The following is a 27,399-nucleotide window of genomic DNA, read 5'->3' as shown; positions in this document are numbered from 1 at the left end:
CGATAATATGAAACATGAGGCTGTACTAAATGCTTTATTGGGCCTGGAAGTCTGAGAAAAAACCTATAAATACATCAAGGCCTTTCAGACAGGACAGCAGAGAACCATATAGGATCCCTCAAATCGGAAACCTTCCAATTAGGAAACAAGGGAACCTCACAAGGGTCGGTTTTATTCCCTCTTCTTTTTAACATAACGCTTATACCCATGGCAAGGAGGCTAAAGAATATCCCGGACATATCGCACTCACTCTATGCAGACGATACAACTCTTTGGGAAATTGAAAGCCGATGAGGAAGTCGAAAGCCGTTCACAGGAGGCGGCGGATGTTGTAGCCGAATATGTGGCAGCAGTAGGACTCTCCTGCTTTCTGCAAAAATCAGAACTGCTGATCCTTAAGAAAAGGCCTATAGGAAAAGAGATCCACTACCCGATATAAGAGTTACTGGACAGAGCACTTATTCCGATGGTCAAAACACTTAGAGCTCTAGGCCTATACATACCGGAAGATAACTGGAATAATGTTGCCACTAGCAAACTTAAAACGTGCACCTCACAGACTGTAGGTCTAATAAGCCGCATAGCAAATGAATACAGCAACATGAAAGAGGCTGATCGTAAAGGTTTGTGTGGGCCTTCATAGTGAGTTACAGTATATATTGCATATATCTCCAGTTGAATAAAAAAAGACAGGTCAGGTAGCCAGCATAATCAGGCAGCATACTAGGCCATGTTAAACCTACCGGTAACTAAAGGGCTTAGGTGTTTACAGCAAACACTATGACAGAGCTTAAAGAAGCGCATCTGATCTCACAGAGAGACTGCTTATCAAAAACAATAAACAGGCAGAACTATCGTTGCTAGGTTAGGATGACGACACAGCAATGAACAGGAAAAGGAAAGTTACAGAATCCTGTCCAAAATATACAAACATATCCGAGTCAGATCTATACCCAAAAACGCACACTCGGAACATCATAGAGACGAACCGCCAGAATCAAGGCTCTTGTCAAACACTATGCAGGGAAAGAAGGGGCAGTCTATGTCGATGCTGCAGAGCACGCGAATAGGGAAGCCTTCGCAGCAGGTATAGGGACCACCTCGGCAACCCTCTATGTGCAGCCACCATTAAGGTTAGGCGGCCAGAGGATGCGGAGACGGCGGCTATCTCTCTCGCAATTACGTCCGCCAGGGCTAAATATATCTTTAGCGATTCAAAAACTGCGATTCGAAACTTGTGGACAGCCGGCTGAATTATATAGCAAGCAGCATTATTAGAAAGATAAATAATCTAGACCGCCAAATTGAATCATATGGGTACCTGTGCATTCTTCCCATCCTGGGAATGAAGCAGCCCACGATTATGCCCGAGGATTCGTCATCCGGGCTGCGGGCTTGGTTGAGCGCTTGGTTACATACTACGAAATAACAATGCACTATTGAAATGATAGAATGTACCACGTACCCACCCCCCGACGTACCCACCACCCTCTTTCCAAACTCTAGCAGGTAACACGGAGGCAACTCCAGACAGATACTCTACCCAATCCACATAAATGGTCTATCGTTTATCCCGAGTCATATTCTCCAATATGCAGATTATGTGGCCATTCTAAGGCTGATATAACTCATAGATTATACGAATGCCCTGTGCACCCAGCTCACATAGGCCCCTCTAATCAAGCAAGGGAAGATATACGGTGACCAGCTTGGACCCTCAAACCCAGAAAAGGGCCGTGCATCGGGCTTTGGAAGTCGCAGCATGCCACTTCACGAACCCTTAAGATCAAGGTGAAGGAGAAGAAGAGAAAACTTGACACCACTCAAGGATTTGACATTGAGCATTGCAAAATAGTTTTACCATCATCATGATGTCGTTTCAGTAGCTGACTGTAGTGATCGCACAGGCCTTAAGTGTTGGCTCTATAGATTTGAGCAACTCGTATGCAGCCCACATGCCTGAAGAATAAATCATTCAGTCCTTATAACATCTTGTCATGCTGTAGTGATGAGGGGCGAATAGCATGTATTTGCAAATTAACCTACAACCGCGCCTTGCTACCATCATCATGCGAGAACAGCTGTGGCACATAGCCGAAGTTGTCCGAGCGATAACTTAATTTGTGCTCCTCAAGGTACGAAAACAAGTTGCTTTGCCAAATTCCCTAATTTCCATAACGCTCTCAAACATTTACTGCTAACAAAATGCTCAAAGAAAAACCTAAAGTTGTCTGTGGATGACGTCGCAAGCAGAGCAGATTGCAACGGCGTACTGTTTTCGCCGCTCACTCAGGCTCACTACTTGACACTCAGAACATGTTGCATCCCGTTGCAGCGAAGTTGCTGCAGTTTGAGGCAGCGCACAGCACCCTTTTTCCAGCGATGTGTGCGTTGAGGAAAGAAAGGTCAAAGCTAAAACCGCACATCTGCAAGCAGTCCCTACAAAATTAAACCATATTATTCTAGTTCACTTTCACCATGACTTTAACCATATGAACGACCCGGAAGTCGTAACCATAGAGGCCGTAACTCGCGTGACAGATCTTCGCCCGCCGTGACGCAAAATCCGCCGTGGTTAGGACACAACCCATTTCCGTTGCAAGTTACTGTTACAGACACCATACTGTGCATGCGTTAGAGCTTCTCACGCGAAACTTCACTGTTGCTGTAGGCTATGACTGGCTGCATTGTACTACATCCACAATGCCACAGAACCATCTATGAATATATTTTGCGCTGCCGTCTGCACAGCATGCAGGGAGCCAAACAAAGTGTGCATTCAAATCAGCACATAGAAATGCATTTAGATCAAGAAAAAAGTTTCAGTACGACGAATTGGTAAAGTGCACCAAAGTGACAGAGCATCCTCCATGTGACAGAGTAACAGAATGAAGGCACCGGGAGCGCTGGCAGTGAACAAAAGGCTGAAGCAGACGACGTTGCTGTTGATGATGACAAAATTGTGTGAAAGATGAACGTGCTATTTCATATTGAAAAAAGAAAAAGCTTCATGTATCAAGCACATTTCTGGCATTCGTTTTGCGTTGCTCTTGATGTATTAGTGAAGACACTGAACTTTAACCTTGTAAGTTTGGAGCCATTTCTACGACATGTTTCAAATTTCAGTTGCTTATGTCTGTACAATTTATGGAAGAGGCTGACGTCACACGTCAGTAAATAAATGCGCAGTGATAATGTAAATCTGTCTCGTTTTCACTGAAAAATATTATAAATTATTAAGCCATATGTAGCCATCCATCGATCCATCAATCAGCCAATTAGCAGTACGCGCTTGCGGTGTGTGCTTGCGGGCCGTAGGGCTGGAATGTTGTAGGGCCGTGTTGGCATTTTATGTTAATTATGATCGTCTTTTAGTCCACCTTGTATCACTGGGTGCATATAAGTGTGCGCCCTCTCTCCGGGGTCAACAATGCGAAGCTCGACGCCAGAAAGGTTAATGAATTGTGCCGTGTTCTTGCTGCGACCAGTTATGCATTCTGCGCATGATCTTAATGTAGTGCAGCGCATCTGTAGTATGAGACAGAAATGGTAATAGCGCTGCAATAAGACGTACACAAGAAAGACTGACACAGGACACGCGCTGTCCTGTATCAGTCTTTCTTGTGTACGTCTTATTGCAGCGCTATTACCATTTCTGTCTCAAACAATGCACCATCTAGCCCAAATTGACGTTCTTCTAAAGCATCTGTAGTAACTCGCGGTAGTGCCGTAGGTACCAGCTATCCGCATTCGCCGAACCAGTTTTATTGTGCCATTTGAGTTGGTGGTCCGCGTTTTGTCGCAGAGCACATGTGAATGGTCGTTTCTGTGATTCCTCTTGGCTGACGCTTTGGTGATCCTTGTGCAAAGTTTTAGCCCAAGAAGACCCAGACATCGAGAAAGACGGCACACACACACACACGCGCGCGCTCTAACTGACGACTTGTTTTATTGGCAGAAGAAGGTCTCGCCTTACTAGGCAGAAGTGTTGCGTGAACAAAATTGCAAAGATGGATAAATGGTGACGACAGAGCCAAGATAGCTGAACGCATGCGCTGGCAAGCAAAGGGCATAGTACACTAAATCAAATTTTCTTTTGTTTTTCATTTCATTTGGTCAGCAGTTAGCTGCTTCCTAAAAGTCAGTCACAGCCGCAAAGAGAAATAAAGACGGGGTGCTAAAAACACACTCTGCCAAGTTTCTTTATGTGGTGGGATTGTAAACTTTAAAAAAAAAAAACGGTATGCGCCAACTAACCCAAAAAGAAGTTTTAATGACGCTTTGGTTATGTATATCAAATGACGCGAGTGCCTGTCAAGCCATTGACTGGTTCCATGGTCTTTGAATTCGTATGCCGAACTGAAATCTTGTGTGCTAATGTTTGGCTTTGAAGTCTTTGATGCTTGTTTGGCCCCCCTTTTTGCCTTTTTTTTTTTGTGGGGATGTGAAGCTGTAATAAATTTTTTCCAGGAATATGAAGCACCGAAACAGTGCAGACAGTCCAGTGAACGAAGAGGATGGCGAGAGTGTCAAGGGCTTGAAGCGGATGCGTTTGGGTGACATGGATCAACCTTACAGTGTAATTCCTTGTGTGCCATATGATTTGGTAGTTGGTCTTGTGTATGTGTTTTGCAAAATGTTTATGTACATTCTGAAATTTGACTTGTAGGTTTTACTTCAGTCATTCAAGGAAAGCATGTTAGCAAAAATTCAGATGCTGGAGGGTAGTTTGGATGCTCTAAATGACCAATGCCAGACACTGGAAGACAAACTTGAGTTGCTGTCAACAGCTGTAAAAGAGCACTCATCAGCACCATCCCCTCGTCTTGGAAGGTATGTCCATACATTAACGTTAATTTACTGTGGGGCTAGTTGGTTCATGAGGCTCATAATGAATGCATGTAGTGTGCCGCAGAGGTGATAAGAGACAGAGGGACAGGACAAGTGCACATTGTCCCCTTTCTCTTGTCGTCTGTGTGGCGCGTTACATGTATTTGTAATAAATTTCCCCTTATTCTGGTAAATAAAGCACATTTTTTGTTTATTCTTGGTGATAAATTGTTTGACAGTGTTTCTAACATACCTTTCTTTTAATCTTTTGCAGCACGGGAGGTAATATTTTTCATTACTTTGAATGGGTTGTGATTGGCAACAAGCTCACTATTCTGGTGGTGTAGGTTCTTCTGCAATCGTTTCCTTGGAAGAAGAGCCAGTAACAGCTTTTGCAGCTGGTTCAAGTGTCACCCTCATAACGCTCAACACTGAAGGTAATCATGTTTTCACCAAGTAGTGCTAGTAGCGGTTGTAATGAAACAAACTGTATTGCAATGTAAGTCATTCTTAGGCTTCATTGGTGACAAAGCTGCATTATCAAATTTTTTTTGTTGTCTGTAGGCCTTTCTGATCATTCAAACACCGTGTGCAAAAACAATGATGAGCACTTGTACAAGGGCCCTGTTTTTCTGTCAACATCTGCTCTTGACAACTACAGCTCGAAGGGAACCAAAAATTTGTTCAAATTATGTGGAGTTCAAATTAAGGGGGTCCTTTTAATACACTTGGTGTCGATGTGACCAAAGCGTTGTAGTAAAAGGGGAGGTCAAATTAAGTGTTTTAATTAACAAAAACCCACTGTGATTGTTAACCCTCAGTGCCCATAGTCAAGTCGGGCATCTTGTCCTTTATAGACATAGGAAGCTGTGAATATCGTGTATTCAGCTGAACGTGAGACACATTCAGGTGAAGCCCAAATTTTTTTAATAACAGCATTTAGAAACTAACAATTTATGAATTTGAAAGCAGAGCATAATTTTTTATTGCATCATCTTTTTGCAGTATATTGTGTAGTTACTTGTCCTCCGAAATATTCCCTTGATGTGCTAAATAAACCACCTGAGAAGAAAAATTATTTAGTGCAGGAAACATGATCAGAAGACCGCTTCAAATTGAATTATCAAAAATCATGCAAGATTTTTTAGGTATCAGCACATTTTTATTGCACTTTGTACACAAGGATTTGATTGTGATTAGGTTGGTTGCATTTACAGTTGTGGCACAGCATCTGAAGGGGGTATATTATGTTGTGATATAGCTATTTGCATGACACCTTAAATTTTTGTGCAGAAATGCGTGTGGTTTATTATGTGCCTCGCTTCACTGAGTGTGTTCAGTCATCTCTTCTGTTTTTTCCTGATAAGTTCCTTTGACTTTTAGGGGACATCACATAGGATCGACAAATGACATTTTACTGTAGCAGAGAACCGCTATCTATATGGGGCCAGTTCATTTTCTTACACAGTGTGCATATGGTAACATAACAGTTATCAGGGCTGTATGGGAATGCTACCGAAATGTTTTTGGAAAAAGGTTTATTTAGAAAGTGAAAAATACCAATTTGAACTTCATTGATTTGGCTACATACTGTTGTTTATAGAAGTTGCGGTAGGTAACTGATATTCAGTTACTTGGTGATTTATCACATCTTTTACTGTTTAAAAGTGAAGTGCTTTCCTCTGCATGATTACTGCACATTTTCAACTTGCACACTGTGTGTTATGTTGGACAAATTTGTACTAAATGTTATTTTTTCTTAATGCTCAGTGAAGACTGAGCATTCGCTGTCCTTATTTTTTTTTATTTTATGTCTGCTTTCTTTGCAACCTTACTAATTCATGTTAAATTTTTGACACCTCACAAAGTAGGCACAATGTTTTGAGTACCAGAATACTGGATTATTGAACTGAGGTCATCCACAGCACATATCCTGCTGTGCAAGCTGGCTAGTGGTTTGAAGTTTCGTTTATTGCATGTTGCAGGTTACAGCTTAGAAGAACACTGGAATACAGAAGGAGGTCCCAAAGTTAGAGACTGGACGGGACCTCCTGTAAACGCCTCTTATTCAGTGTTACACTGTAATGTTGAGTATTCTTATTCAGTACACCTCTAAAGGCCCTCAGTTTAGGATATGACATAGAGGGGAGCACTGGCACACAAACAAAAATATAGAACTAAAGAAAAAGCATGAATACTGTGAAGAAAAGTAAACAAGGAAATTAATAGACAGGTGCGAACTCCAATATCGTATAGGTATCGTATAGGCAATATTGTGAAAATGCAGCATTAAAAAAAATGCAACAATAAAACAACAACCCTTACAGAACAAATACAACTGACAGGTATAAAAAATGCATTAAAAAAATGAAAACTACGCAAACAGTAAACAGCACTAGTAGGAGATACGTTTAACGAGCTCTTGAGATTTGGTGATGGTAACTTCTGTTGCAGTGTGTAGTGGTAGGCTATTCCAGTCAACTTTAGTATAAAGTATGAATGATTTAGCAAAATCAGATGTGTGGCATGAGATGTGTTTAACTTATAATGGATGATCACGGTGCAGAAAAGTTTTTATTACTGACTGCAAGACATTGTCGAAAGAACTGTTGTTTGTGAAAGAAGTGCCAAGTGCACAAGCTTGGAAAGATGTGGCAGGTTATCTAATTGTGCTTATGCTTTTATTGATATCATGCTAGTGTAACTTGAGTAACTGTAATAGATCCATTTAGCAGCATGATTTTTCAGGGTTTTGATGCCATATATGATGTTTGCTTGATCTGGGCTCCAGATAGCTGCTGCGTACTCCATTTTACCTTGCATTAGAGTAATGTGTGTTAGTTTTTTAAGATGTGAAGAGGTGTGTTAGAGATGACATTTCAAGAGGCCGAAGGATGGTTAACGGCTGCCAGGATGAGGATTTAGTGAATCCTGCTTAGTTTTGCCTGAAATCAGTCTGTTGAGCTTGCTAAGAGTGTACTTGGCACCATGCAGGTATAGTGTGGGAACTAATGTAATGCTTTTGATTGCAGCTTTCGTGTCCTAAGCCATTTAATGTGAAGCATGGCATATTTTGCATTTGCCTTTGAACTTTTATTTATATCAGCTCACATTTTGTTTGATGCTGCTGTGCACAGTACAGAAACGTTTGGTTAGAATGGTACACACTGCTTTTTTTTTTAGTTGCTTGACAGCATGTTATGAGAGGAGTAACATAAAACACTTGGTTCTGCAACGTCTTTACTTTAGTAGACATCTGCGTTGTTCTTTAACTGATGTAAATTGGTACTGGCAACCTAAGTAAACTTTTGTAGGAGTTATGGGATTCCTTGTTTCTTGGTAGCAGCTGTTGTGTTTGTGTTACCAGGAGGCACAGGTAAAGATGATGCTGCCAGTGAGTTTTTGAGTCTAGATGACTGCATCAGTGAAATCAGCAGTTTTTCTAGTGCATCAGGGGAGCCTGCATGAAAGCAAAGGAGTCTTAGGCAAGGTAGTGTAGTTTTCTTGCTTTTAGTGTTATTATTTCTTATTTTTTGATCATCATTTGGCAACATTTAAGTTAAAATTGAAGGGACGTTGAGGACAAAATTGAAGTCATCCTGTATCAATAGACTGCAGCATTCTAATGGCAAAGATACCACTCTTACTGAAAATGGAGCTTTTTTAAGATAGAAGAAAAAGCGAAATACAAGTGTCATCATCGCCGGCTGATTTCAAGTAAATTGCTTGCATTGGCACTGAATTTTTGGTGCACATCTCTTCAAAATGCCAGCAACCTGTCTTTCTCGATGTAGGCGTCAGGAGTGTGCATCGTTTGACGGGAGAATTTTTAAATTCAGTTTTTTCAACCATAAATAGGTTTTTTGCTGCCGGACAAATGTTAGCACATCTATAAAGAGCTGGAGAATCAATTTTTACTAAGAGCAGTAATTGGAGGATGTTGCTGTCAGTGTCCTTTCAAAAGATTTTACCTTTTGTGACTGTATTTTTGGCTAGAATCAGGTAGGTGTGTTTTGAATTTTATACCCTGCTGTATCTGCCATTATTATTTTACTCCTGGCTCTTTTGTTTTGCGATTGCTGCAGCGGATTACCCTCAGGGCTCATGGCTTGGGGATGAAAACAATCCGGAGATGAGAGTGCGCTGTTCCATAAACCCAACCACTTTGTTCCACATCAACAACACATGCTGTACGCCTGAGAAGATGGCACTGACTTTACTTGACCACCTGTTTGATAGAGAGACCCAGGCTCGCTCAAACATTTCGGGCTCAGGGAAACACAAAAAGCAGCAGCTGGACCCGTTAATGATCTACGGCATTCGATGTGAGTAGTTGCAGCTGCTTTTGGGCTTGGTCCTGGTGTGTACTGTTCTCTTCTGTTTTTAACTGTGCCATCTGTGTTTAGAGCCAGGCTTAAGTGTACGATCATATTGTTATTTGAAGTGAAGGGACTAAGTCCTATGGCAACAAACCTGTGCTTTGCCATGAAATCTGGCATATTTTATGAAGTGGCTTATACTAGCATACTAGCTTGCATGATTGCATTCTTGTCAGCTTACTTGTGTTGTTCTCCATCTCATCAAATACTTACATTGCGTTATTTTACTTTAGATCATGTTATATGCAGGAATGATGAAATGTTATATACGTGAAATGTGCTGCAGATCTGAGTAATCATGAGCACACAAGCACTTGGAGCATTTTAAGGAACCATTGTTGTCGAGAGGCATTGTCTGCTACAGACCCTAGTGCTGGGATTTTTGCTGCCAAGGAAAATTTGCTTGTTCAGTCCAAAAGCAGTATGACATACATTCCTAGTGAACTGTTCAAATTTTTTTTTATGGCTCTGACTTGGTTATACAAGCCACCTGTGGTGTACATGAGTGAATTCTTTTTCGTGGTCAGGCGTGTGGAACCTGGATGCATACAAGGTGATGGCAGACACCCGATTCTTTTGTGCCAGCACATTAAGCTGACACTGTTTTTCCACATGTTTGTCTATAGCTCGATACAGCTTAAGAACGAAGCAGTGAATTCCCTCAAAAGAGGCCCTCCAGCCAATTGTGTTGATCGGTTCTCTTGAAATCTTGGTTAATTCCCTTGAACCTGCTAGTGTGACATCGCAGGGGTGGCAGAAGAAAGGAGGTTAACTATGGCTTGATTGGATTAACCATGGGGTCATGAAAATCTGTCCGTACCATTGGCTGGGGGGCTTCCTTTGAGGGGCATGTGCTGCTTCGCTCTTCAGTTGTATCCGACTATAGTGTAGTGAGGATTGTGGGCTACACACTCCAGTGTTTGATATGAGTGTATAAGTGGTGGTGCTAGATGTCTCCATTAAAGGACCAAAGTGTTTTCCAGGGTGAGACTAGCTTTGTAATTTTGGATGTTTTCTTGACAAGCAGATTTAATAGGTATTTTCTTAAACAGTTACATAGTAGCAAACTTGTCTACCTTGTTTGTAGGCAGCATGTTAAGTTGTAGAGCACAAATGAAAAATTTGGCAGAGGCACTTAAGACTGCTTACGTGTAAGAATGCTAAAGGATTAAAGCTGAGTCATGCTACATTGCAGAATGACTGTGAATCATGACTATGAGTATGAGGCATGACTGTACAAACTGTACAAACTCTATACAACTTACATTATGTTACTTGTAAAGTTCTGAGTCATGATACATTGCAGAGTGTTTCCTGACTATGAGTCATGACTTTCATGGGTCATAGTACGTTGCTTTTCATCATTCACGACTATACATGTTCGCTTATTTGTGTTGTGACATCGTACACCGGCATACTGCATCATCTGAATTTCATGCCGTAGACAATGGTGGATGTCTTTTGTGCTGAGGGACAGATAATGCTTTCGCATTAAAATACCCATCTTTGCAGCTTAAGGAAGGAGCGTCTTCCTTCCTTTCCGACACCCAAAACGGTTGCTGCCACAGCCTTAGGATGCAAGCTTTTGCTATCGATGATGAGTTGCAGAGTGTAAAAACTAGTTTTCCACAAAGTATTTTATTATTTTTAATTTTTTTTTCATCTGTTAGCTTGGCATTCACACTAGTTATCTGTTATGATGTACCTTTTGCATTACAAAAGCTGAACAAGTCCTTGTGAATTAGTTTTTTGAATCAGTGAATTTGTTACAATTATAGGTACAGTCGCCGTCAAAAGTAAATGGAAGGCGACTTCGTCAAAAAAATTTAATTTCTTTAAATCTAAAACATAATGATCCATGTTTGTTGGTGCACAGTTCAATTCGTACAATCACAATTAGTCTGCACATATGTATTCAAGGATGCATGAAATGAGCGGGCAATGATTAAATATTTTCGTTAATATTGCCTTCCATTTACTTTTGATGGCACCTGTACATGGATATTTTGGATGGGGAGCTTAGCTTATGAGTAGAACATCAATGTCAGAAATATAGTATTCATTTGATAGAACATTCATCAACGCCTAACATGTATTTCTGTTGCCAAGCAATAGCATTTTTACATTTAAAGGAGTGAAGACATCAAATTTTTCGGACTGTGTTTTTGCTCTGGAATGATGCATACGGCATTAGTAATCATGGATCATCATGTGGAATTCTGTAGCGCCCTATAAATTATTTGTAATTGAATTTTTTTTTGTTCTGTAGTTTCAGTTGTCAGACAATAGTTGACATCACAAGTGAGCATGAAATCATATGAAGCATACAGAAACTGAAATATAACCGCTGCTTCACCATTTTCGGTCATTCAAACTCTTACACTAAACTGCTTCTGAAGCTGGAATGGCAGCAAGTGAATAAAGAACTATAGTTGAACCTCGTTATAATAAAGGTAATACAACAGCTGTATCTTACCAGTACTCACCTATGGGGCAGAAATGTGGAAGCTAACGAAAAGGGTTCAGCTTAAGTTAAGGACAACATAGCGAGCTGTGGAAAAAAAAATTGTTAGGCAAATGACATTCTAATTGAAATTAACAGAAAGAAATGGGCTTGGGCAGGGCGTGTGTGCGAAAGCAAGATAGCCGCTGGTCCCTTAGGGTAACGGAGTGGATTCCATGAGAAGGCAAGCGTAGCAGGTGGTGGCAGAAAGTTAGGTGGGCGGATGAAATTAGGAAGTTTGCGGGGATACGGTGGCCGTAGCTGGCAAAGGACAGGGTTAATTGGAGAGACATAGGAGAGGCCTTTTCCCTGCAGTGGGCATAGTCAGGCTGATGATGATAATGAAGTTGAAAGGGCCTGGCGATAATTTCGTTATAGCCGTAGCGTCATTATAGTCAGTGTTGACCGAACTTCCAAGGGGAATTGTCATCCCTTTGTTATATCCATTATTTTGTTATAAACTGTTTCGTTATAACGAGTTTCAACTTTATTATATTTTAATTTTTGTATGCTGCACATGATCTGGTGCTTACTTGAGACGTTGCAATCGTCTTTTGACTTGCTGAAACTGAAATTTCACTGAAGAATAAATTCAAATATAAGTTATGTATTGAGTGTAGGCGAATTTCAGGTTGTGGTTCATGTTCACGAATGTCTTATTCATCATTTGTAGGCAAAATTCACGATAAAAATTTTGGTGTCTACCCCTTTAGAACACAACGAAAAGTTTTCTCAGATTGTGAGAAGTAGTCTATCAGCTAACTTGTTTTCATTGGGCTGGAGTGAATCCTATGCTGCTGATTGTGCTTACTGGTGTCAGTGCCTTCTTCTGGAAAAGCCTTCATTTTTATTTTCTGAGCACTTAATTGCCTGTTCTAGGTCACCTAAAGCATTTGTTTGATGTGACCAATTCTGACTGGGACAGAATTAAGCTGAATATTGATTCAAAATGTCGGACGGCATTCCGACGCAAGAAAAAGGGTCTTCCTTTGAATCCAAAGGTGAGTATGAGTGTTGGTCATACAAATGGATTGATGGTAGTTATTCTTCTGTTATGAATGAAAATTTCGATTTGTCTGCCACACGCTAAATGTCAGAGATGTTTGCTTTTCCTTCCTCACTGCCACCTTTTAAACCATGTGTCTCCCTCATCCTCACTTTATTCAATTTGCTGGCACTCCCTCACCTTCACTTTTCTTCTGCCCTCCCTTATCCTCACTATGTAAAAGATATCTGCCCTTTTATGTCCTAGCCGCCACTTTCATCTGCTTTAATGGTCGAGTTACTTTTTCATAGTGCCGACATTTGCCTACATGACTGAGCAATAAATGTATAATACAATTCCTCAGCTCACTATTTAGGTGAGAGAAGTTTTAACTGATCGTGCACAGCTTTCAAAGTTTGCACATTTAGGAGTAATGGAGAACGTGTTTTGCACATATTACTTAGCTTGTACATGCCTCGAACTTCGTGTAGTTCTCCAGATAAGTGCGTGTAAGGAGTAGTTCCAGAGCTGACAAACAGGCCAGCATGCCAGCTTTGTTACTGTTGCGGTGGAAATCGATCGTTTTGTCACCATAAGAACATGAGAGGAAAAAGAGCGCTGCTACTGCTGCAGTTTCCTTCACGCAGAATACTCCAAATGCAAGAAAGAACACTGTATAATTAAGAGGGGCCGGTACAGCACACTCTACTGGATTTGTGAACAGCCCGGCGCGAAATCGTAGTTGCCGTCCGGTTTGAGTAATGTGGGCTCTCTTCAAGGAACTGCCGGAATGGCGTTCCATATCGATACCCACTGGCATCCTGAACACTGGCGCATGTTTCTTGATGCTTTTCAGAAATTTGTGCTGCTCATGTTGAGAGCAAAAACATTCACTGGACTTTTTTTTTTTCATCAGAGGAAATCGATAGATTGGGACAGATCTAACTGTCCATGTCCTGAAATTTCACTCTTCAAGTGAAGAGAATACTTTTGCCTGATGCTGAATGGTGACAGTCATCTTTGATTTTAATGAAGGCACATTTGGAGTGACGAGGTATATTTTAGAAGTAAACATATATTTATTTTATGTGTGTTGATTCCCATGAGTTGTTGCGATTTCTTTGTTCTGAACTTGTGGAATTTAAAATTTTCCACTGCAGAGAATTAAGGGCCTTAATTGTGGGTCAACTGAAGCTCCTTGTGTGGAAGAAAGTGAAAAACGTCATCTTAATTGTGGGTCAACTGAAGCTCCTTGTGTGGAAGAAAGTGAAAAACGTCATCTTAATTGTGGGTCAACTGAAGCTCCTTGTGTGGAAGAAAGTGAAAAACGCCATCAGGAATGAGAAAAGTGATACAAAAGTGACAACTTGAACCAGAGGTGCGTGTTCATCAAGCAGAGCTGAGCGTCACAGGTGGACAGCGAAGCATGTGAATAATAAAGAAGATGGATTTGTGTGTAGGTGTTTAACAAAACCATAATAGTAGGCTAAAAGAGATGCATATACAACTAGCACTGATATTCGCAGCATCTTTTGATGGTCGTCTGGTAATTTTCTTGCGCTGTAATATGATGTATCGCTTGCACAGCATTATTTGAGCTTTTAGATGTCTTGTTTACAGTTATGATGTTTTGTACATTTCTGTTTTGTTATAGTTTCTTGGTGGCATTGTACCGTATTTTCTTTGCTAGTCCATCCTCGGCAATAATGCTTCAGTGCCGCAGGATACGCTGTAAGCAAATTAACAAAAATTACCGGCGGTAGCCGTGGCCAGTGTGTCTGGAACTGTCTATGGGAAAGGAAAAAGGGCTGACGAGGTGGTAAAGACCGGTCTCCATAAATACCTTGTGTATGAGACATAAGTAGTGGTCATTCGCACTAGTTTGAGCTTAGAGAAACAGATGCTTCATTGTTTCTTGAGGCTACTACATTGAAACTGGAAGACTGAAACTTGCAATGACGAGAATATGATGCAGGTGACTGTGGAGGGCTGATTTGGTACTTCCCACCTCACCATCATCCCATGCACATTGCTTTCCCTCACCCTTATCTGAGCATGTCAACCCTTGCTCATTCATGCTCTTCCTCACCAGCTATATTATGCTTATCTTCCTTCACCCTTTGCCTCACTGAATTAAGCCCCCATGCAGACAGGGGTGGGTATGCCCTCACGAGGACTCACCTAGTGAGGGCATCCTCACCCTTAATTTCATGGGCAGACAAGGGCACCCTCATGGGGTGTCTATGTTTAGTGTACATAGCTGTGTTAGTTAAATGAGCTATTAAATGAATAAATGAAGCTCTCAGCCTGGCTGCTAGGTGTTAATTATAGCTGTGTCACTTAAAAATACCAGCAGTCAGCGAGGGAGCATTTTAATGTGGTAGAGTAAAAGATAAATTTAAAAAACCGATAGCCTGATTTGCAGCTTTTGGACCCTGTGCTTGCTGTCTGCCGTAGCTTGTTCTTTTTGCAAATTGTGTTGGGGGTCTTTTTGCAAACTGTGCTAGTTAAATGGAAATCTTTTTTTTTTCTCATAGAGAAACATTAGTTTCATACAGCACGTTACCGCTGAAACAAAAATACGAGAACCAGGAAACTTGCTTGAAATCAGAAGTTTGGTTGAGCAGAATTGCCTGACACCACGGGCTGGATGTAGCCAGACTGCTTTGAATAAAAGACACTGAATAATTTATTTTGTAACAACAAGATAATTTACTCAGCTGTAGTGTACCTGTGCTCCTCAGTTTTGCTGGATATATTCTTTGGTACTTGATCGTTTTGGCTGCACAGATTAGTGCACTGTATCAAATGGTCACATCTGTCTAACTTCACTCGGATATTGTTTGCCTTCTTGGCACTGGAAAAAATGCACAGATAAACTTGGACCATCAGGAGCTGCACCACAGATACCATGCTTAAGACAGCTGATATGCTGTTGTAATCACAAGAAATGCTTCTCAAGGGCTGCTTCACAGGTCATTTTCTCGAATCGCCGTTTCCTTTTCCTCCTTGTTGCACTTGGTTCTTTTTACTGCCTCCTTGCTGACTCTCTGAGGGCTGTCCCACTCCTGCTACTCCTGCTTCTGTCGCCGCTTTGTGGCCCACTCTGCAGAGTTCTCCTTTTTGTCTGGTGGCATTTCGTGGAAGTGTGCGTAGTCGTGTTTAATTAGTGCAGTGCACGTCTGTCCAGGTGTCCAGTGCACCCTTGGGAACAGCACCCTCTACGGCTCAGAAGGTTGGGGTTGCCCAGAATGAGCCAGAGGTGTCAGACGACAGCATTAACAGCATTGAACTGGTGCCTCATGCCTCAGAGTTTTGCACCTTCTCACTCCAAACTATTGAGGATGGAAACAGTGAGGAGGCGGAGTTAGCAGCAGCTGCAGCTGCGGCTGTCTCTGAGGGGCAGGTGGGACAATCATTTTATTATTGGACCAGTCTTCTTCATGCTGGTCACTTGTGTATGGTGGTCCTTGTGCTGAATCTTGGTATTTTTTTGGGGGGAAAGAAATGGAAATTGATTGAGATTATATTTGTTCACTGCCTTCCAGAATAGCCGTGATGTTTTCTTGCTGTAATTGCCTAATTTTTAGATGACTGGTTGGGTGGTATTGTTGTTTGATGGCAATTTTCTTCTGAGCCAGGAGTTGAGAAAAAGGCAACTGTGCATTACAGAAGGTGTTCTGAGGTTCTCCTAACAGCCGTAGCTGAAGCATTTATGTATACTGTTTTCCTGTGCAATCTTTGTTTTGCTTGCAGGCATCGTTACCCTTTTACATGTGTAGTCTGGTCAGAATTTCGTATCATCAGTGCAGATGTATGGTGTGTTTCAAATTATTCAATACAGATTTTTCTTTGAAAACCCATGAAAGACTCGTTGGTGCAGTGTGTAGGGGTTGACAGTATGACAAGGTGGACATTATTTTCATGATAGAGTGCAATGAATAGACAGTTCAGTAAAATTAACTTTTAGGAGACAACGTTGTATCGTGAAATCCAAGGCCCTTGACATCGTAGGCGAGCTCAGTTTATAAAATTTCGGAATTGGCATTGCAGTTCAAAATATAGAGCGTGAGAAATACGCTGCGAGAGCACGCTAAGCTGGCTTTGCTGCATTGTGCATAATTAAAATGGCACCCTTGCACATGGTATTGTCACAGGAATCATATCATCATGTCATAAAAGACGTAAACTGCATTTGTATTTGATTCATGCACTGCCATTTTATTAATGTGCTATGTGGCAATGCCAGCTTGCAGAGCATATTCAATACCTCAAGCCAACGTGTCGAATCTGAAATTTTTAAAAGGGCTTGTCTTGTCTTTTGACAGCCTTCAACTTTGCAGTTTATTCTTGTGCTGTAAAGCCAAAAATAAAAAAATTGATTAGTTTAGTTAATTGTCTTTCTGTTGCATTCTGTCACATAAATAATGTCTGCCCGACTGTACAGTCAGCCTGTTCAAACTGCACCGAAGTTTCTTTCACGGCTTTTAAAAGAAAAGTCTGTATTGAATCATTTTGAACACACGGTCTAGTGCAGTTGTGTGCCGTCATTTCACTCGGTAATCATTGCTATGGTAGGTTTTAATACACTGGGTTGGCATTTCCTTAGAGCAGGAGGAAATTGTAATGGCCTATGCTGGCCATGTTCTTCAGAATAGTGCTGTGTTGTCAGCAGCTCTGGTAGGTTCTAAAGGTAGGCAGTGTTTCAGTATCAAGTAGCTTTACTTTGAGAGCAAATGGAGGATTCTGTCATTTGTGAAATGAAATGCGACTGACAAAGAATGCTTAGTCACTGATTATGCATGGTTTACAGGTCATTTATTTCTGTCATGCGTGAAATGAAACGCAAATTACACAGAATGCTGAGCCACTGACTCTACAAGGTTAGCCTGCATACTTCATTAATATTTTTGCAGTGTTATGAAGCTTCAGTACCTAGTGAGGCTTTATTATACTACAAAGGTATTTAGAGTACAATTAATAAAAAGCTTTACTATTTGAATTGGAGTTAAATGTGTCATAGCTTTCACTAGTTTCCATTTTCTTGGCTCATCTTTCTATGGTTATTGGGGGTTTTCCGGTTGTAGTTGCTACGTTGCTGGAAATTGAGCCAAGGGGTTATACCATGTGATTTTGTTTAAAATTTACAGGTTATTATCTTTAAGACTTCGAGAGATATGTTGGTGTGGTCTGCGCAGGTTGATTGTGAGCAAGGTGGGCATTATGTACATGATAGAGGCAAATAATTAGACTAACAAAAATTAACTAAACTTTTTTATTTTTGATCTGGGGGGACAAGATTAAATTGCGATATTGAAGGTCATAAACATCAACAGTGAGCCCAATTTTTAAATTTTATTTATCGGCATCGTGCTTCCAAAAATTGTAAATCCACATTTGAAAGCTTGTTGAGTTGGCTTTCCAGCATTGCACATTTATAAAATTGTCTCGTTCGCAGTTTTAATGCATCAGATACACACGCCGTATCTGGGTTTATGATATAGAAGCAGTATGACGTGAATTCAGCGACGATACTGTCTGTAGCGACACCATTTTATAAAGTGCAACACAGGAAAGCCAACTCAACGAGCTCTGATAAGTGTAATATTGACGTTCCATATTTGGAACCACAGAGCAGATAAAGGAAATTTAAAAGCCGAGCTTACAATGTTGACAGCCTTCAATTTCACACTACAATCTTCCCCATAAAATCAAAAATCAGAAACCTGATTAGTTCATTTAGTTAATCAATCAAACTGTTGAGCTCCATCATGTACATAATGTCCGCTTTGCTACAGAATCCACCTGTGGAGACTGTAACGACATATCAGTCACAGTTTTTAAAATGAAGTACTGTAAACATTAAAAAAAAATTTCCCTGGATAGAAACTAGCACTTGTCAAAGGTATCAGACTGCAGCAGTATAGTTCATGGTTGTCTGAAGTGAGCACGAGTATATTTTAGTTCTGCTTAGGCAATTGGATACAAAATAAAATATCAAGCTTGTAACTGCTGGCGATAGGCAGAAGGTAGCTTCTGGGAATTGCATAGCATTGAAAAAATCCCCTCCCCACTTATGCAATTTCTGTCAAGTGCTTATTGTGAATTGGCGCTCCTCACTGTGAGCAAAGCATGGAGAATCTGAAACATCCGTGGCAGCAGTAGCATGTGTTGAATGACCTGCACCTGGTAGCATTCGCATAATGGGCACTAACCGAGGCCAGTATAATATAATGATTCCATTCCATTTTTGTATTTCTTGTTTGCTATTGGCTGAGACGATGCCATGCCCCTGCTGTTGCTGGGCATATCAGCTAGTGATGAAGAGCGAATGCATGGCGTGGCATTGCTTCAGCCAATGACGAAAGGTGGTAAATTGACTGTTGCATTCCAGCAGTATGTGCCATTTCTTTTTTTAAAAGCCTTGGCAGTTGTTAGCGTAAACATCCTGTATAGTGGGTTATGAATTACTTTTAATGAATCTTTAGCAAAATGGAGGAAATTGATATTCTTGGTCCTGAAGTGAGCAGTAATGTCAGTAATTTGAAGCCTTATGTGGTTTTTATTTTAAAGGTGAAAGATGTGAAACATTGCAATTGAAAATGATGCTTTCATAATGCTTTAGATTAGGAAGTGTTGGAGTTTGTGTAGTCTTTTAATTGTCCCACAATATAATCAGATTTTGTGTGTAACCTTGTAAAAACAGCTGAAATGTGAAAAAAAAAACAAAAAAACTCTCAATTGTTTTTTTTTTCTTGGTGTTCTGTACTGTGAGATTGTTACGATGGCGTTTCTACCCTTGCTTCAAGTCCATATTTAGGAGTTTTCATGAATCGAAGGTGAATTTTTTTTTATTGTTCCAGTGGACTCTAGGTGAATGAAGCCTGAGTAAATTATACTATTTGGTAAATAGTGTTAGGCATTGTGTTGGTTAGTCTGCTCTGCTTGCATTGGTTAATTCTTTTGGTTAGTTTGCTCTGCTTGCATTGGTTAATTCTTTAGTGGTTGAAGCATTTTTCTTGCTTGTTTTTGTTTAGTAGAACTACAATTAAAAATTGCATGGCTTGGATAAGCATGAATTCTGGTTGTGGTAACTTAGACTTCTGAGTGGTGCACTATCATTTTTGACATAATTGGCACATATTGTGCATTTATTTTGGCTGTGGTAGGACTCTATAAACTCGGACGTAACTCAAGAATTGTGTTTCCTGCAAGTCTTGTGGTAATTTCGTTAAAATGAAGGAGTTTCGGTGTACCTGTCGATTTGTTTCCTTACTACAGTCAAACCTGGATGTAACGAACCTCCATGTAATGACCCTCAAGTTTTCGATTGCCTAGCACCACCTCCATTGAAGTGCATGCATTTGTACACTCCTCATAACGAAAGTGTCATGATGGTTGACCTTTATGTAATGAACTCACTATGCCGACTTTCTTTTAGCTAGTACTGAGGTACTTTAAATTTGGCCGAACCATGCGAAGTGTGATGATAACTCATGAACTGACATGAAAGGGGACATCTACGATTGCAGTGAGCGACCGCAGTTGACACAGCACGGCATTCTCAGGTGCTTTCTGCGTATCTATGCGGCAGATGCGGCATCCGCAGCTTTAGTTTGTAATGTCACACCGTGTGGCACTACAACAGTTCATGCTCGAAAGCAGCAAAAAGCAATGTTAGGAGACTGCAAAAGAGACACGAGATGAGCAGTGCGTGTCCATCACCGCCACTCGGTTGCTCTTGTGAGTCCGGCGTGAGTAGCTGTCACGCGTTGGGAGTAGACGGTGGAGAGCGCTGGCGAGTCTGTTCCCTAGGGCAGCGGTAGCCGGGCAGACAGAAAGCAGGGACATGCGGAAAGAGTCCACGGCCGATCTGGCAATGGTGGCACAACGGCGCGCGCTCTCCTCTAGTTCAGCTGTGATGCCTCTAACTGCTCTGCCTGCGTCACTCTCCCTACCCCACTTGTAGCGGCGTTGTGTGAGCCGCTGTGAAGGTGGTCGCAGCTGCTGCCACAATCACATTATCAGTGCGATTGCTAAACGTTTCTCCATGTTTATTACTCCGAATAATAGGGGTTTATTGTGAGAATTTTCAGTGTGATTTCACCCACATTTATTTGTTATTTTGGTTTCCGTTCTGCTTTGTTCTTTCGAGTCTTCATGGGAAAACTGCATGTATTGAAAAGTCGTGAACTTTTCTCAGTTTCGTTACATCCAGGTTTAACTTACGGCATTGCAGTAGCGTATCAAGAAAGCATGCAGGAAGTGCACTTGTTTGTGCCAGTTCACGGTGTTATTTTCTGTTCACATTGGCAGATTTAAATGAGTCAGCACGATCTTGTTCAGTTGCTTGTATTGTTGCATTGAGCCTCTTTGCTTGAGCACTGGGACAACCAGTGGGTAAGCTCCAGAGTTCCATGCACAGATCACTGAAGGGCAGTCTTACGCTGCTGTCCTTAATCCGCTGTAAGAGTTATGACACACAGGTCATACTGGTAGAGTTGGATTTGAATGTTCTTGTGGCTTCTTCCTTTCTTTTTCTTTTTTGTAAAGGTTCAGTTTCGCTGTCTTCTTGTACCACGGTGTTTGTGTACGTTGTTTGGTGGAGTGATTCTTTGTGTAGTGCATTTTTCCCTTTTGTTGCCTCCCAGGCAAGCGAATGTAGAATTGAGCATGGTTGTCCCACTGGCCATGCTAGTGAGCACAAGAAGTTGCAGAAGCATCTTAGGCATCTTTGCTGTGACCAGAAATGCTCAGAGACATGTTGCAAAACAAAGAGTTCTGCACCAGTAGCCTTGGCCATGTTTCTGTACTAGAGATGTTCAGTGCAGAAACACAGCTCATTCTTGAATAAAAAGGTAGCGCAAAAAAAAAAAAAAAGACGACCACAGGAGTAAGGCACCACAAACATGAATGCACAGACACACAAACACAGCTCATTGTTTAGCCAGAAAGAAAGATAATTATATTCACCACCAGCTACACCGATTGCATTCTTTGGCAGTTCCATAATGAAGTAAACTTTGTGCTGCAATGCACACCTGTATAAAACTGAAGGTATTTTTATTGCTGATGAGTATATTGAGCAGCATAGTTTCTTTGCATGGAAGTAACTTAATGCAGAAATATTACTCCTTTTACTGAAAAGCGTTTGTTTGGATATGTGTTGCTTTATCTGGGCAATGCTGTAATTGCGCCAGCAACCATGAGCACTGTATTTTCATTATATTAGGCTAAAAATTTATCATTCTTGAAAAAAAAAAAATTTGAAATGAAATATTGGTAAGTAGTGATGTTCTAATGACAAACTAAATCTAAGAAGTTCAGTATAAAAAGTAAAGTGTGTCAGAAGCAACCGGAAATGCAGGGATCACAAGATTAGTGTACTTACAGGGTCTGTTCTGAAAGTAGTAAGACTCATTTTTTTAAATAAAATTTATTCTTGAGAGTAGTAAAAACGATTAGAATTTTTCAAAGTAGCACCCTTCTGCACCTACACGCTGCTGCTAATGAATTTTCCAGTTTTCGTACGCCTCCAGGAACGCCTGGACCGGAATGCTGTTTAGCTCCCTCGTCACGGCCTGTTGAACCGCCTCTACCAATCTGTGATGTTTCTCCTTGAGCGTCGATTTTATTTTTGGGAATAGAAAAAAGTCTGGCGGGGCCAAGTCGGGGCTGTAGGGGGGCTGAGGCAGCGTTGCCACCTTGTGCTGGGCAACAAAAAATCGGGGTCCTCATTCACAGAATGAAGAAAATCCTGGCAGATCACTTTCCGGTTGGCCTTTTGCTCCTCTGACAACACTCCCGGCTTGCTTCGCGCACACTTTCCTCATGGCTAAGTTTTCTGTCACGATCTCAAAAACTTGGCTCAAGTCATCAGCAATCATTCTGATACTTATCCTACAATCACTGTTCAGTAAATGTTTCAGTCGCTACACATTTTCGTTGGTCTTGCTGGTCGAAGGGCGTCCGGAGCGGTCATCGTCTTCCACTCTTTCCTTACCTTCTCGGAGCAGCTTGCGCCACTCAAAAAATACCTGGTCTACCCATGGCAGCGTCACTGTAGGCCTCCTTGATCGTGTCGTGAGTCTTTTTGCCCGTTTTATCAAGATTTACACAAAAATTTGATCGCGTATCGCTGATCCGGTAAACGCTCCATGATTTTGCGTGACGAGACGTTTCGACAGGGGTTCACAGTGCAAGCGACCTGCTCTCTTCAACAGCCGAGAGCCGACTGGCGATTTTCCCCAGCATTCCCAATATCCCTCTTCAGCGATCCTGCATGCGCAGACCGCCTCTCGTCCGCCCGTTCGCCCAGGAAAAAACCAGTCCTACTACTTTCAGAACAGACCCTGTATGTTGGGCTCGGACTTCCTTGCTGATTCCTATGTTAATCTTTTGAGCTTTTCATCGTGAATGAGAAGACCCATGTTTTCTCTGTGATTCCCATGCCGGTTGAACTGCCATATTGGGAGTTTTTAGGCGCGAGATTTCCATTTCGTAATCTTCTGAACAGCATTCCAGATGGATATGTGAATCATAACTAAGTTTTCTTGGTATACTCATCCTTACATGAAAGGCCACAAAACATCATATCATGGTTTGCTCATTTGTTTGAAATGGGTCGCCAAATTTTTCACACAGTTTATACCATTGGCTCCTCTTCGCCTGAATCATGTCAGCAAGTATTGTTACAAAAAAACTATTTTTAACTTTTATACTTTGCCTGATCGAAACGTGTATTGAAGTAATTCTTTGTGTTTTGTTTAATCAAGTAGTTTGTTCCATAATTCAGCACCACAGGAATATAAAAAGGAGAACTGCTTTAAAGGGGCCCTGCAGTTTAGTTTCACCGTCTGTTTTTTTATATGGCGGGTTAAGTGATTCCTTGGCACCTGTGAGACTTCCGGAACTGTAATGCTTAAACTGCCCCATAAATGGCCATTCCAGGCTTTTGGTGTCACATTGTAGTGGTGATTTGTGACGGTGGATGTGAAGTGGGAAGTATTACTGGTGTTGCCTATATAATTGGTTGGACATCCAGTATGTACAGGGTCATCCACTCTTAGCTTGAACACATGAGAGGTGTGGCTGTTACTTTGGGTGGCCAGTTTGTCTGACACAGCCATGCTTCAATTCAAAATGGTGCAGGCATAGAGGGATCTAGAGCTGGTGCTTCTCGTCTATGCCACTTCGCCTTCATTCACATATGCAGTGGACACACTGGCACTCAGAAGAGTGCAGCCACGCCGCTCACGTATTCAAGCTAGAAGTGGACGAGAATGTATGTTGTTCTTTCATGCTGAGCAATTCAGGACAAAAAACAATGCCTCCAAGCTTTGTGCATTTTCTCGCCAAGAAAACTAACCCAAAAAAACATTGGAACAAAGTGAAAAGGGCTGAAATAATGCCAAGGCAGCAATTTGACACTTTGCTTTATTATGTGCTGCCTGTGAGCACTGTTACTCAACCTGCAGGTACTGCAGAGACATCCAAGAAAATCAGTTGACTGACTGCTCAGAAAAAGAAAAAAAAACTAAAAACCAAAAACAAGTCAGGTAGAGAAAAGACTATCCATCGGGTAGAGAAAAGACTATCCAACTTATTTGCGCTCAAAGAATTGTAAGCAGTGATGAGGAAGCCTGACTCTTCGAATGACCTGCCAGCAGAAGTGCAGCATGTAGTGACTGCATTACTGATTATTTGTGGCCTGTGTCACTGAGCTTGTCAAGTGTTATCTTTTCATCTGCTTGTACTTTTGCTCTGGTCTTAATCTTTTAAAGTGGAATAATCTACTGGGAAAAAAAAAATTGGTGTGGAGTCTCTTTAAGTACCATACTATTCCTTTGAAGATTTATATCATAGTGAATGAAAAAAATTTTATTTTCTGGTGTTCGTGCCAACTTTTTTTTATCATGATATGCCAGAGCATGTTTGTGTCGAGGTCTGTGCATTGGCTGTTTGGTTATGAGTTTGGTTACAATACATTTGTTTTTGTTTTGTGAAATGCATGATAATTCCCCACCTTTAGCTCTTAAACACCATGTCATGTTTCATAATAGTGTCATTGCAATTGGTTGCTTGCAAGCTGCTTGCATGTTTCTAACTTGTTTGAGCTTGTTCATATCTGAAGTTTTGACAGGCACACTGTTAACAGCTTTTAAACAATTAAAGAACACCTAATAGATTGCATCAGATTCCTCTTTGATACTTAAGTAGAATCTTTGGGACGGCAGAAACCTACACTGGATTGTTACATTCTGTCTGTGATTCTTGTTAGATGTATTATATCTTGCTTTTAATTTGGGTACTCTCTTGTATAAATGTAATTTTTTAGTTATAATTTCTGTAATTTTCTGTAAATTTCTGTAATGTATTCAGTTCACCTAGTGCACTGTGGCGCAATTAACGTTTGTGAGATGTCTTCAAGATGTTGTGTTTGTGAGTCACATTTTGAAGTGTTCATGTCCCTCTAGATGTATGCAGTAAATAACATCTTCATTCTTTCTTGCATAGGTACTCTGCACGCAGCACGGTAACTTCCATGTTGTTCATGCAACTGCTGAGCAAATTGCCCAGATTCAGCAGACCCACCACATTCAGATTTTGAATGGAAACCATATTCTGGCGACAACTGTCGATAGGGTCCCTGATGATGCTGCCCCAGTCACCGTACTTCCTTAAAGCAGCCATGACCTTTGGGTGGAGTTTAAATAAATTTTTGTTATTTATTAGCTCTCTGGCCTTATTTGTATTGAAAGGTACTAGTGGATTCAGGAGAGAAATTACATTTGAAGCGTGTTACAATGAACTCTCATAATCGTGACAAAAAGTCCGTTATATCCAGAGTATGCTTTATGAGAAAGAAGAGTTTTAAAGGCATGCAAATAAAAGACCCTTTTGTGGTCCATTTTCACAAAGCTTTATTTCTCAACTTGTTCGTCTTTTAAATGAACTGGGAGCAACTTTGCATCTCATTTCTATTGCGTAGCTGCAGACAATCTGCTGAATAGTTGTCTTGCTGCTCTAAAATGTGCTGAATGGGTTCGTGTGAGATCTCTTCATGAAAGCTTAATGAAAGTTTGTTTACCACTTCAAAAAACTCGCTTAGGATGGTCTGCCGTGATTGTTTCAGCAAACCTGCCGTGACCATCTGCTGCATTTTTATTAGGTGCAGAACTTCAGTAGAGCAGTCATCTTGCTGGTGTTGGTAGTATCCCTTGGCAGTTTCGATGTGTCTAATGGCTTCGTGCGAGCTCAGTTTAGCCAAGAGTTCACTCTGTGCACTGCTGCCTTCACTGTCTGTACTGCCATCATCTGACACCGGCACTGATGGGCCTTTGTTGATGGTTAAAATGTCCTGGTCTTTGAGCTCTTCACTATCCACAATGCCATCTTCAAATGTGACAAATTCAGATCCCCTGCCTCGGAAGATTCTCTCAGAAGTGACCAAACTTCAGGCAAGCCTGCGTTCCCATCTCTTGCAGCATACGAAGTATCTGTAGTGTTCGCAAAATACAGCTTTCATGAAGCAGCTGCAAACGATGTCACCTTTAAAGGGGCTGCGAAACACTGCTTGGGGGGATACCGGCTATACTTCAGGTGGGTTCTTTATGTCACACAGATGCTGACTTAAAAAGAATTGCAGGAATCGGTGCACAGGAACGGAAGTTATTCAGTGAAGAAATTTCAGAATACAAGCAAACAAAACGCTGCCCTCAACTCGATTTTGGCGGGGCTTCCCACTCCTATTTCGCTCTCCCAATGACGGCACCTGGCGCAACCAATCAAAACAGCCAGCCAGAGCACGTCGCGGAAGTTTGTACTCCATGGTTGCCTGCTCTCTGTAACTCGTTCTTGCTGAGACGGGCAGCGTCGTTTCCATGCCAGAGCGCCCCTGGTGGTGTATTTTTATTTTACTTGCTTTGCAGGACTTTTATCTAAGACAAACAAGTTGTTTTTGTTGACCTAATATAAAACGCAGACAGGTGACAAAATGTGTCTCTATTTATTCACACAATTTGCAGTATATTTACTGTTTGTCCGATCATCAAGCTCGCGCCAGGTGATGTCATATCCGCTGCTAAAAACCCGCCACTGTGTGGCGACACCATCAGAGCCATGAAGTTGTTTTTGGGAGGACATTAAAATATTAAAAAACGGAATATACGCGGCATTACCGACGCTAATAGCACCATTATAACTCACCGTATGCAATCAACAGGCAAGACAGTTAACTAAGATTGTGTTTCTGGGCCCCTTTAAGTTGTTCCCATACTGCAGACATCTCCACTCTGAATGCAACACCACTCTTGGTGTCTTGTACATGCTTCATATCAAGCAACAGGTGATATGCTAGTCTGGTTGTAGGCAACCTTAACTTCATGCACAATACCTTGGTCAATGGGCTACAGAGCTGATGTAGCATTCGGTGGAAAATACGCCACTTCAGTAGCTTTGAGCTTTGGTGTCCTCGTTTGGGTGGAGCAGTTGTCTAGTAAAACACCTCTCTTTTTTTTCTTTTACCACATTATTGTTGAAATTGATTCGCCAGGCTTTGAACAAGTCTGCCATCACCCACACCTTTTTGTTAGCCTCCCAATCAACAAGCATGCTCTGTATGTGCCGTAAGGTGTGTAGCTGTTCAGACTTTCCATTCAGCAAAAGTATTTGTGTTAGTGTGTGAGCACTAAGACCCTCAC

General features: G+C 41.3%; 1 protein-coding gene across 2 annotated transcripts; it reads left to right on the top strand.

Annotated features, from left to right (window-relative positions):
* The first annotated feature begins 4,693 nt into the window (after positions 1–4,693).
* On the top strand, positions 4,694–25,431 carry LOC149350435 (protein BANP-like). 2 transcript variants are annotated; one of them, XM_089579457.1, is made up of 7 exons: positions 4,694–4,833; positions 5,105–5,267; positions 8,916–9,155; positions 12,592–12,713; positions 15,888–16,103; positions 17,511–17,580; positions 25,214–25,431. In XM_089579457.1, exons 2-6 carry the CDS (start codon positions 5,135–5,137, stop codon positions 17,532–17,534), a joined length of 735 nt encoding a protein of 244 aa, XP_089435583.1. In that variant the 5' UTR covers positions 4,694–4,833; positions 5,105–5,134; the 3' UTR covers positions 17,535–17,580; positions 25,214–25,431. The 2 variants fall into 2 exon arrangements, with proteins under 2 accessions (XP_089435583.1, XP_089435582.1); XM_089579456.1 differs by lacking the exon at positions 17,511–17,580.
* Positions 25,432–27,399: the final 1,968 nt, after the last annotated feature.

Source organism: Amblyomma mixtum, chromosome 3 (genome assembly GCF_055824585.1).
Source record: "Amblyomma mixtum isolate Tamu chromosome 3, ASM5582458v1, whole genome shotgun sequence".
Taxonomy (NCBI): Eukaryota; Metazoa; Arthropoda; class Arachnida; order Ixodida; family Ixodidae; genus Amblyomma; species Amblyomma mixtum.
This window is presented reverse-complemented; position numbering and strand designations above follow the sequence as displayed.

Coding starts and splice junctions, on each gene's coding strand:
- LOC149350435 (XM_089579456.1), top strand. CDS start 5,135: ATGGGTTGTGATTGGCAACAAGCTCACTATTCTGGTGGTGTAGGTTCT. Junction 12,714..15,887: donor GTCTTCCTTTGAATCCAAAG/GTGAGTATGAGT, acceptor ACGTCTGTCCAG/GTGTCCAGTGCACCCTTGGG. Junction 16,104..25,213: donor CGGCTGTCTCTGAGGGGCAG/GTGGGACAATCA, acceptor TTTCTTGCATAG/GTACTCTGCACGCAGCACGG.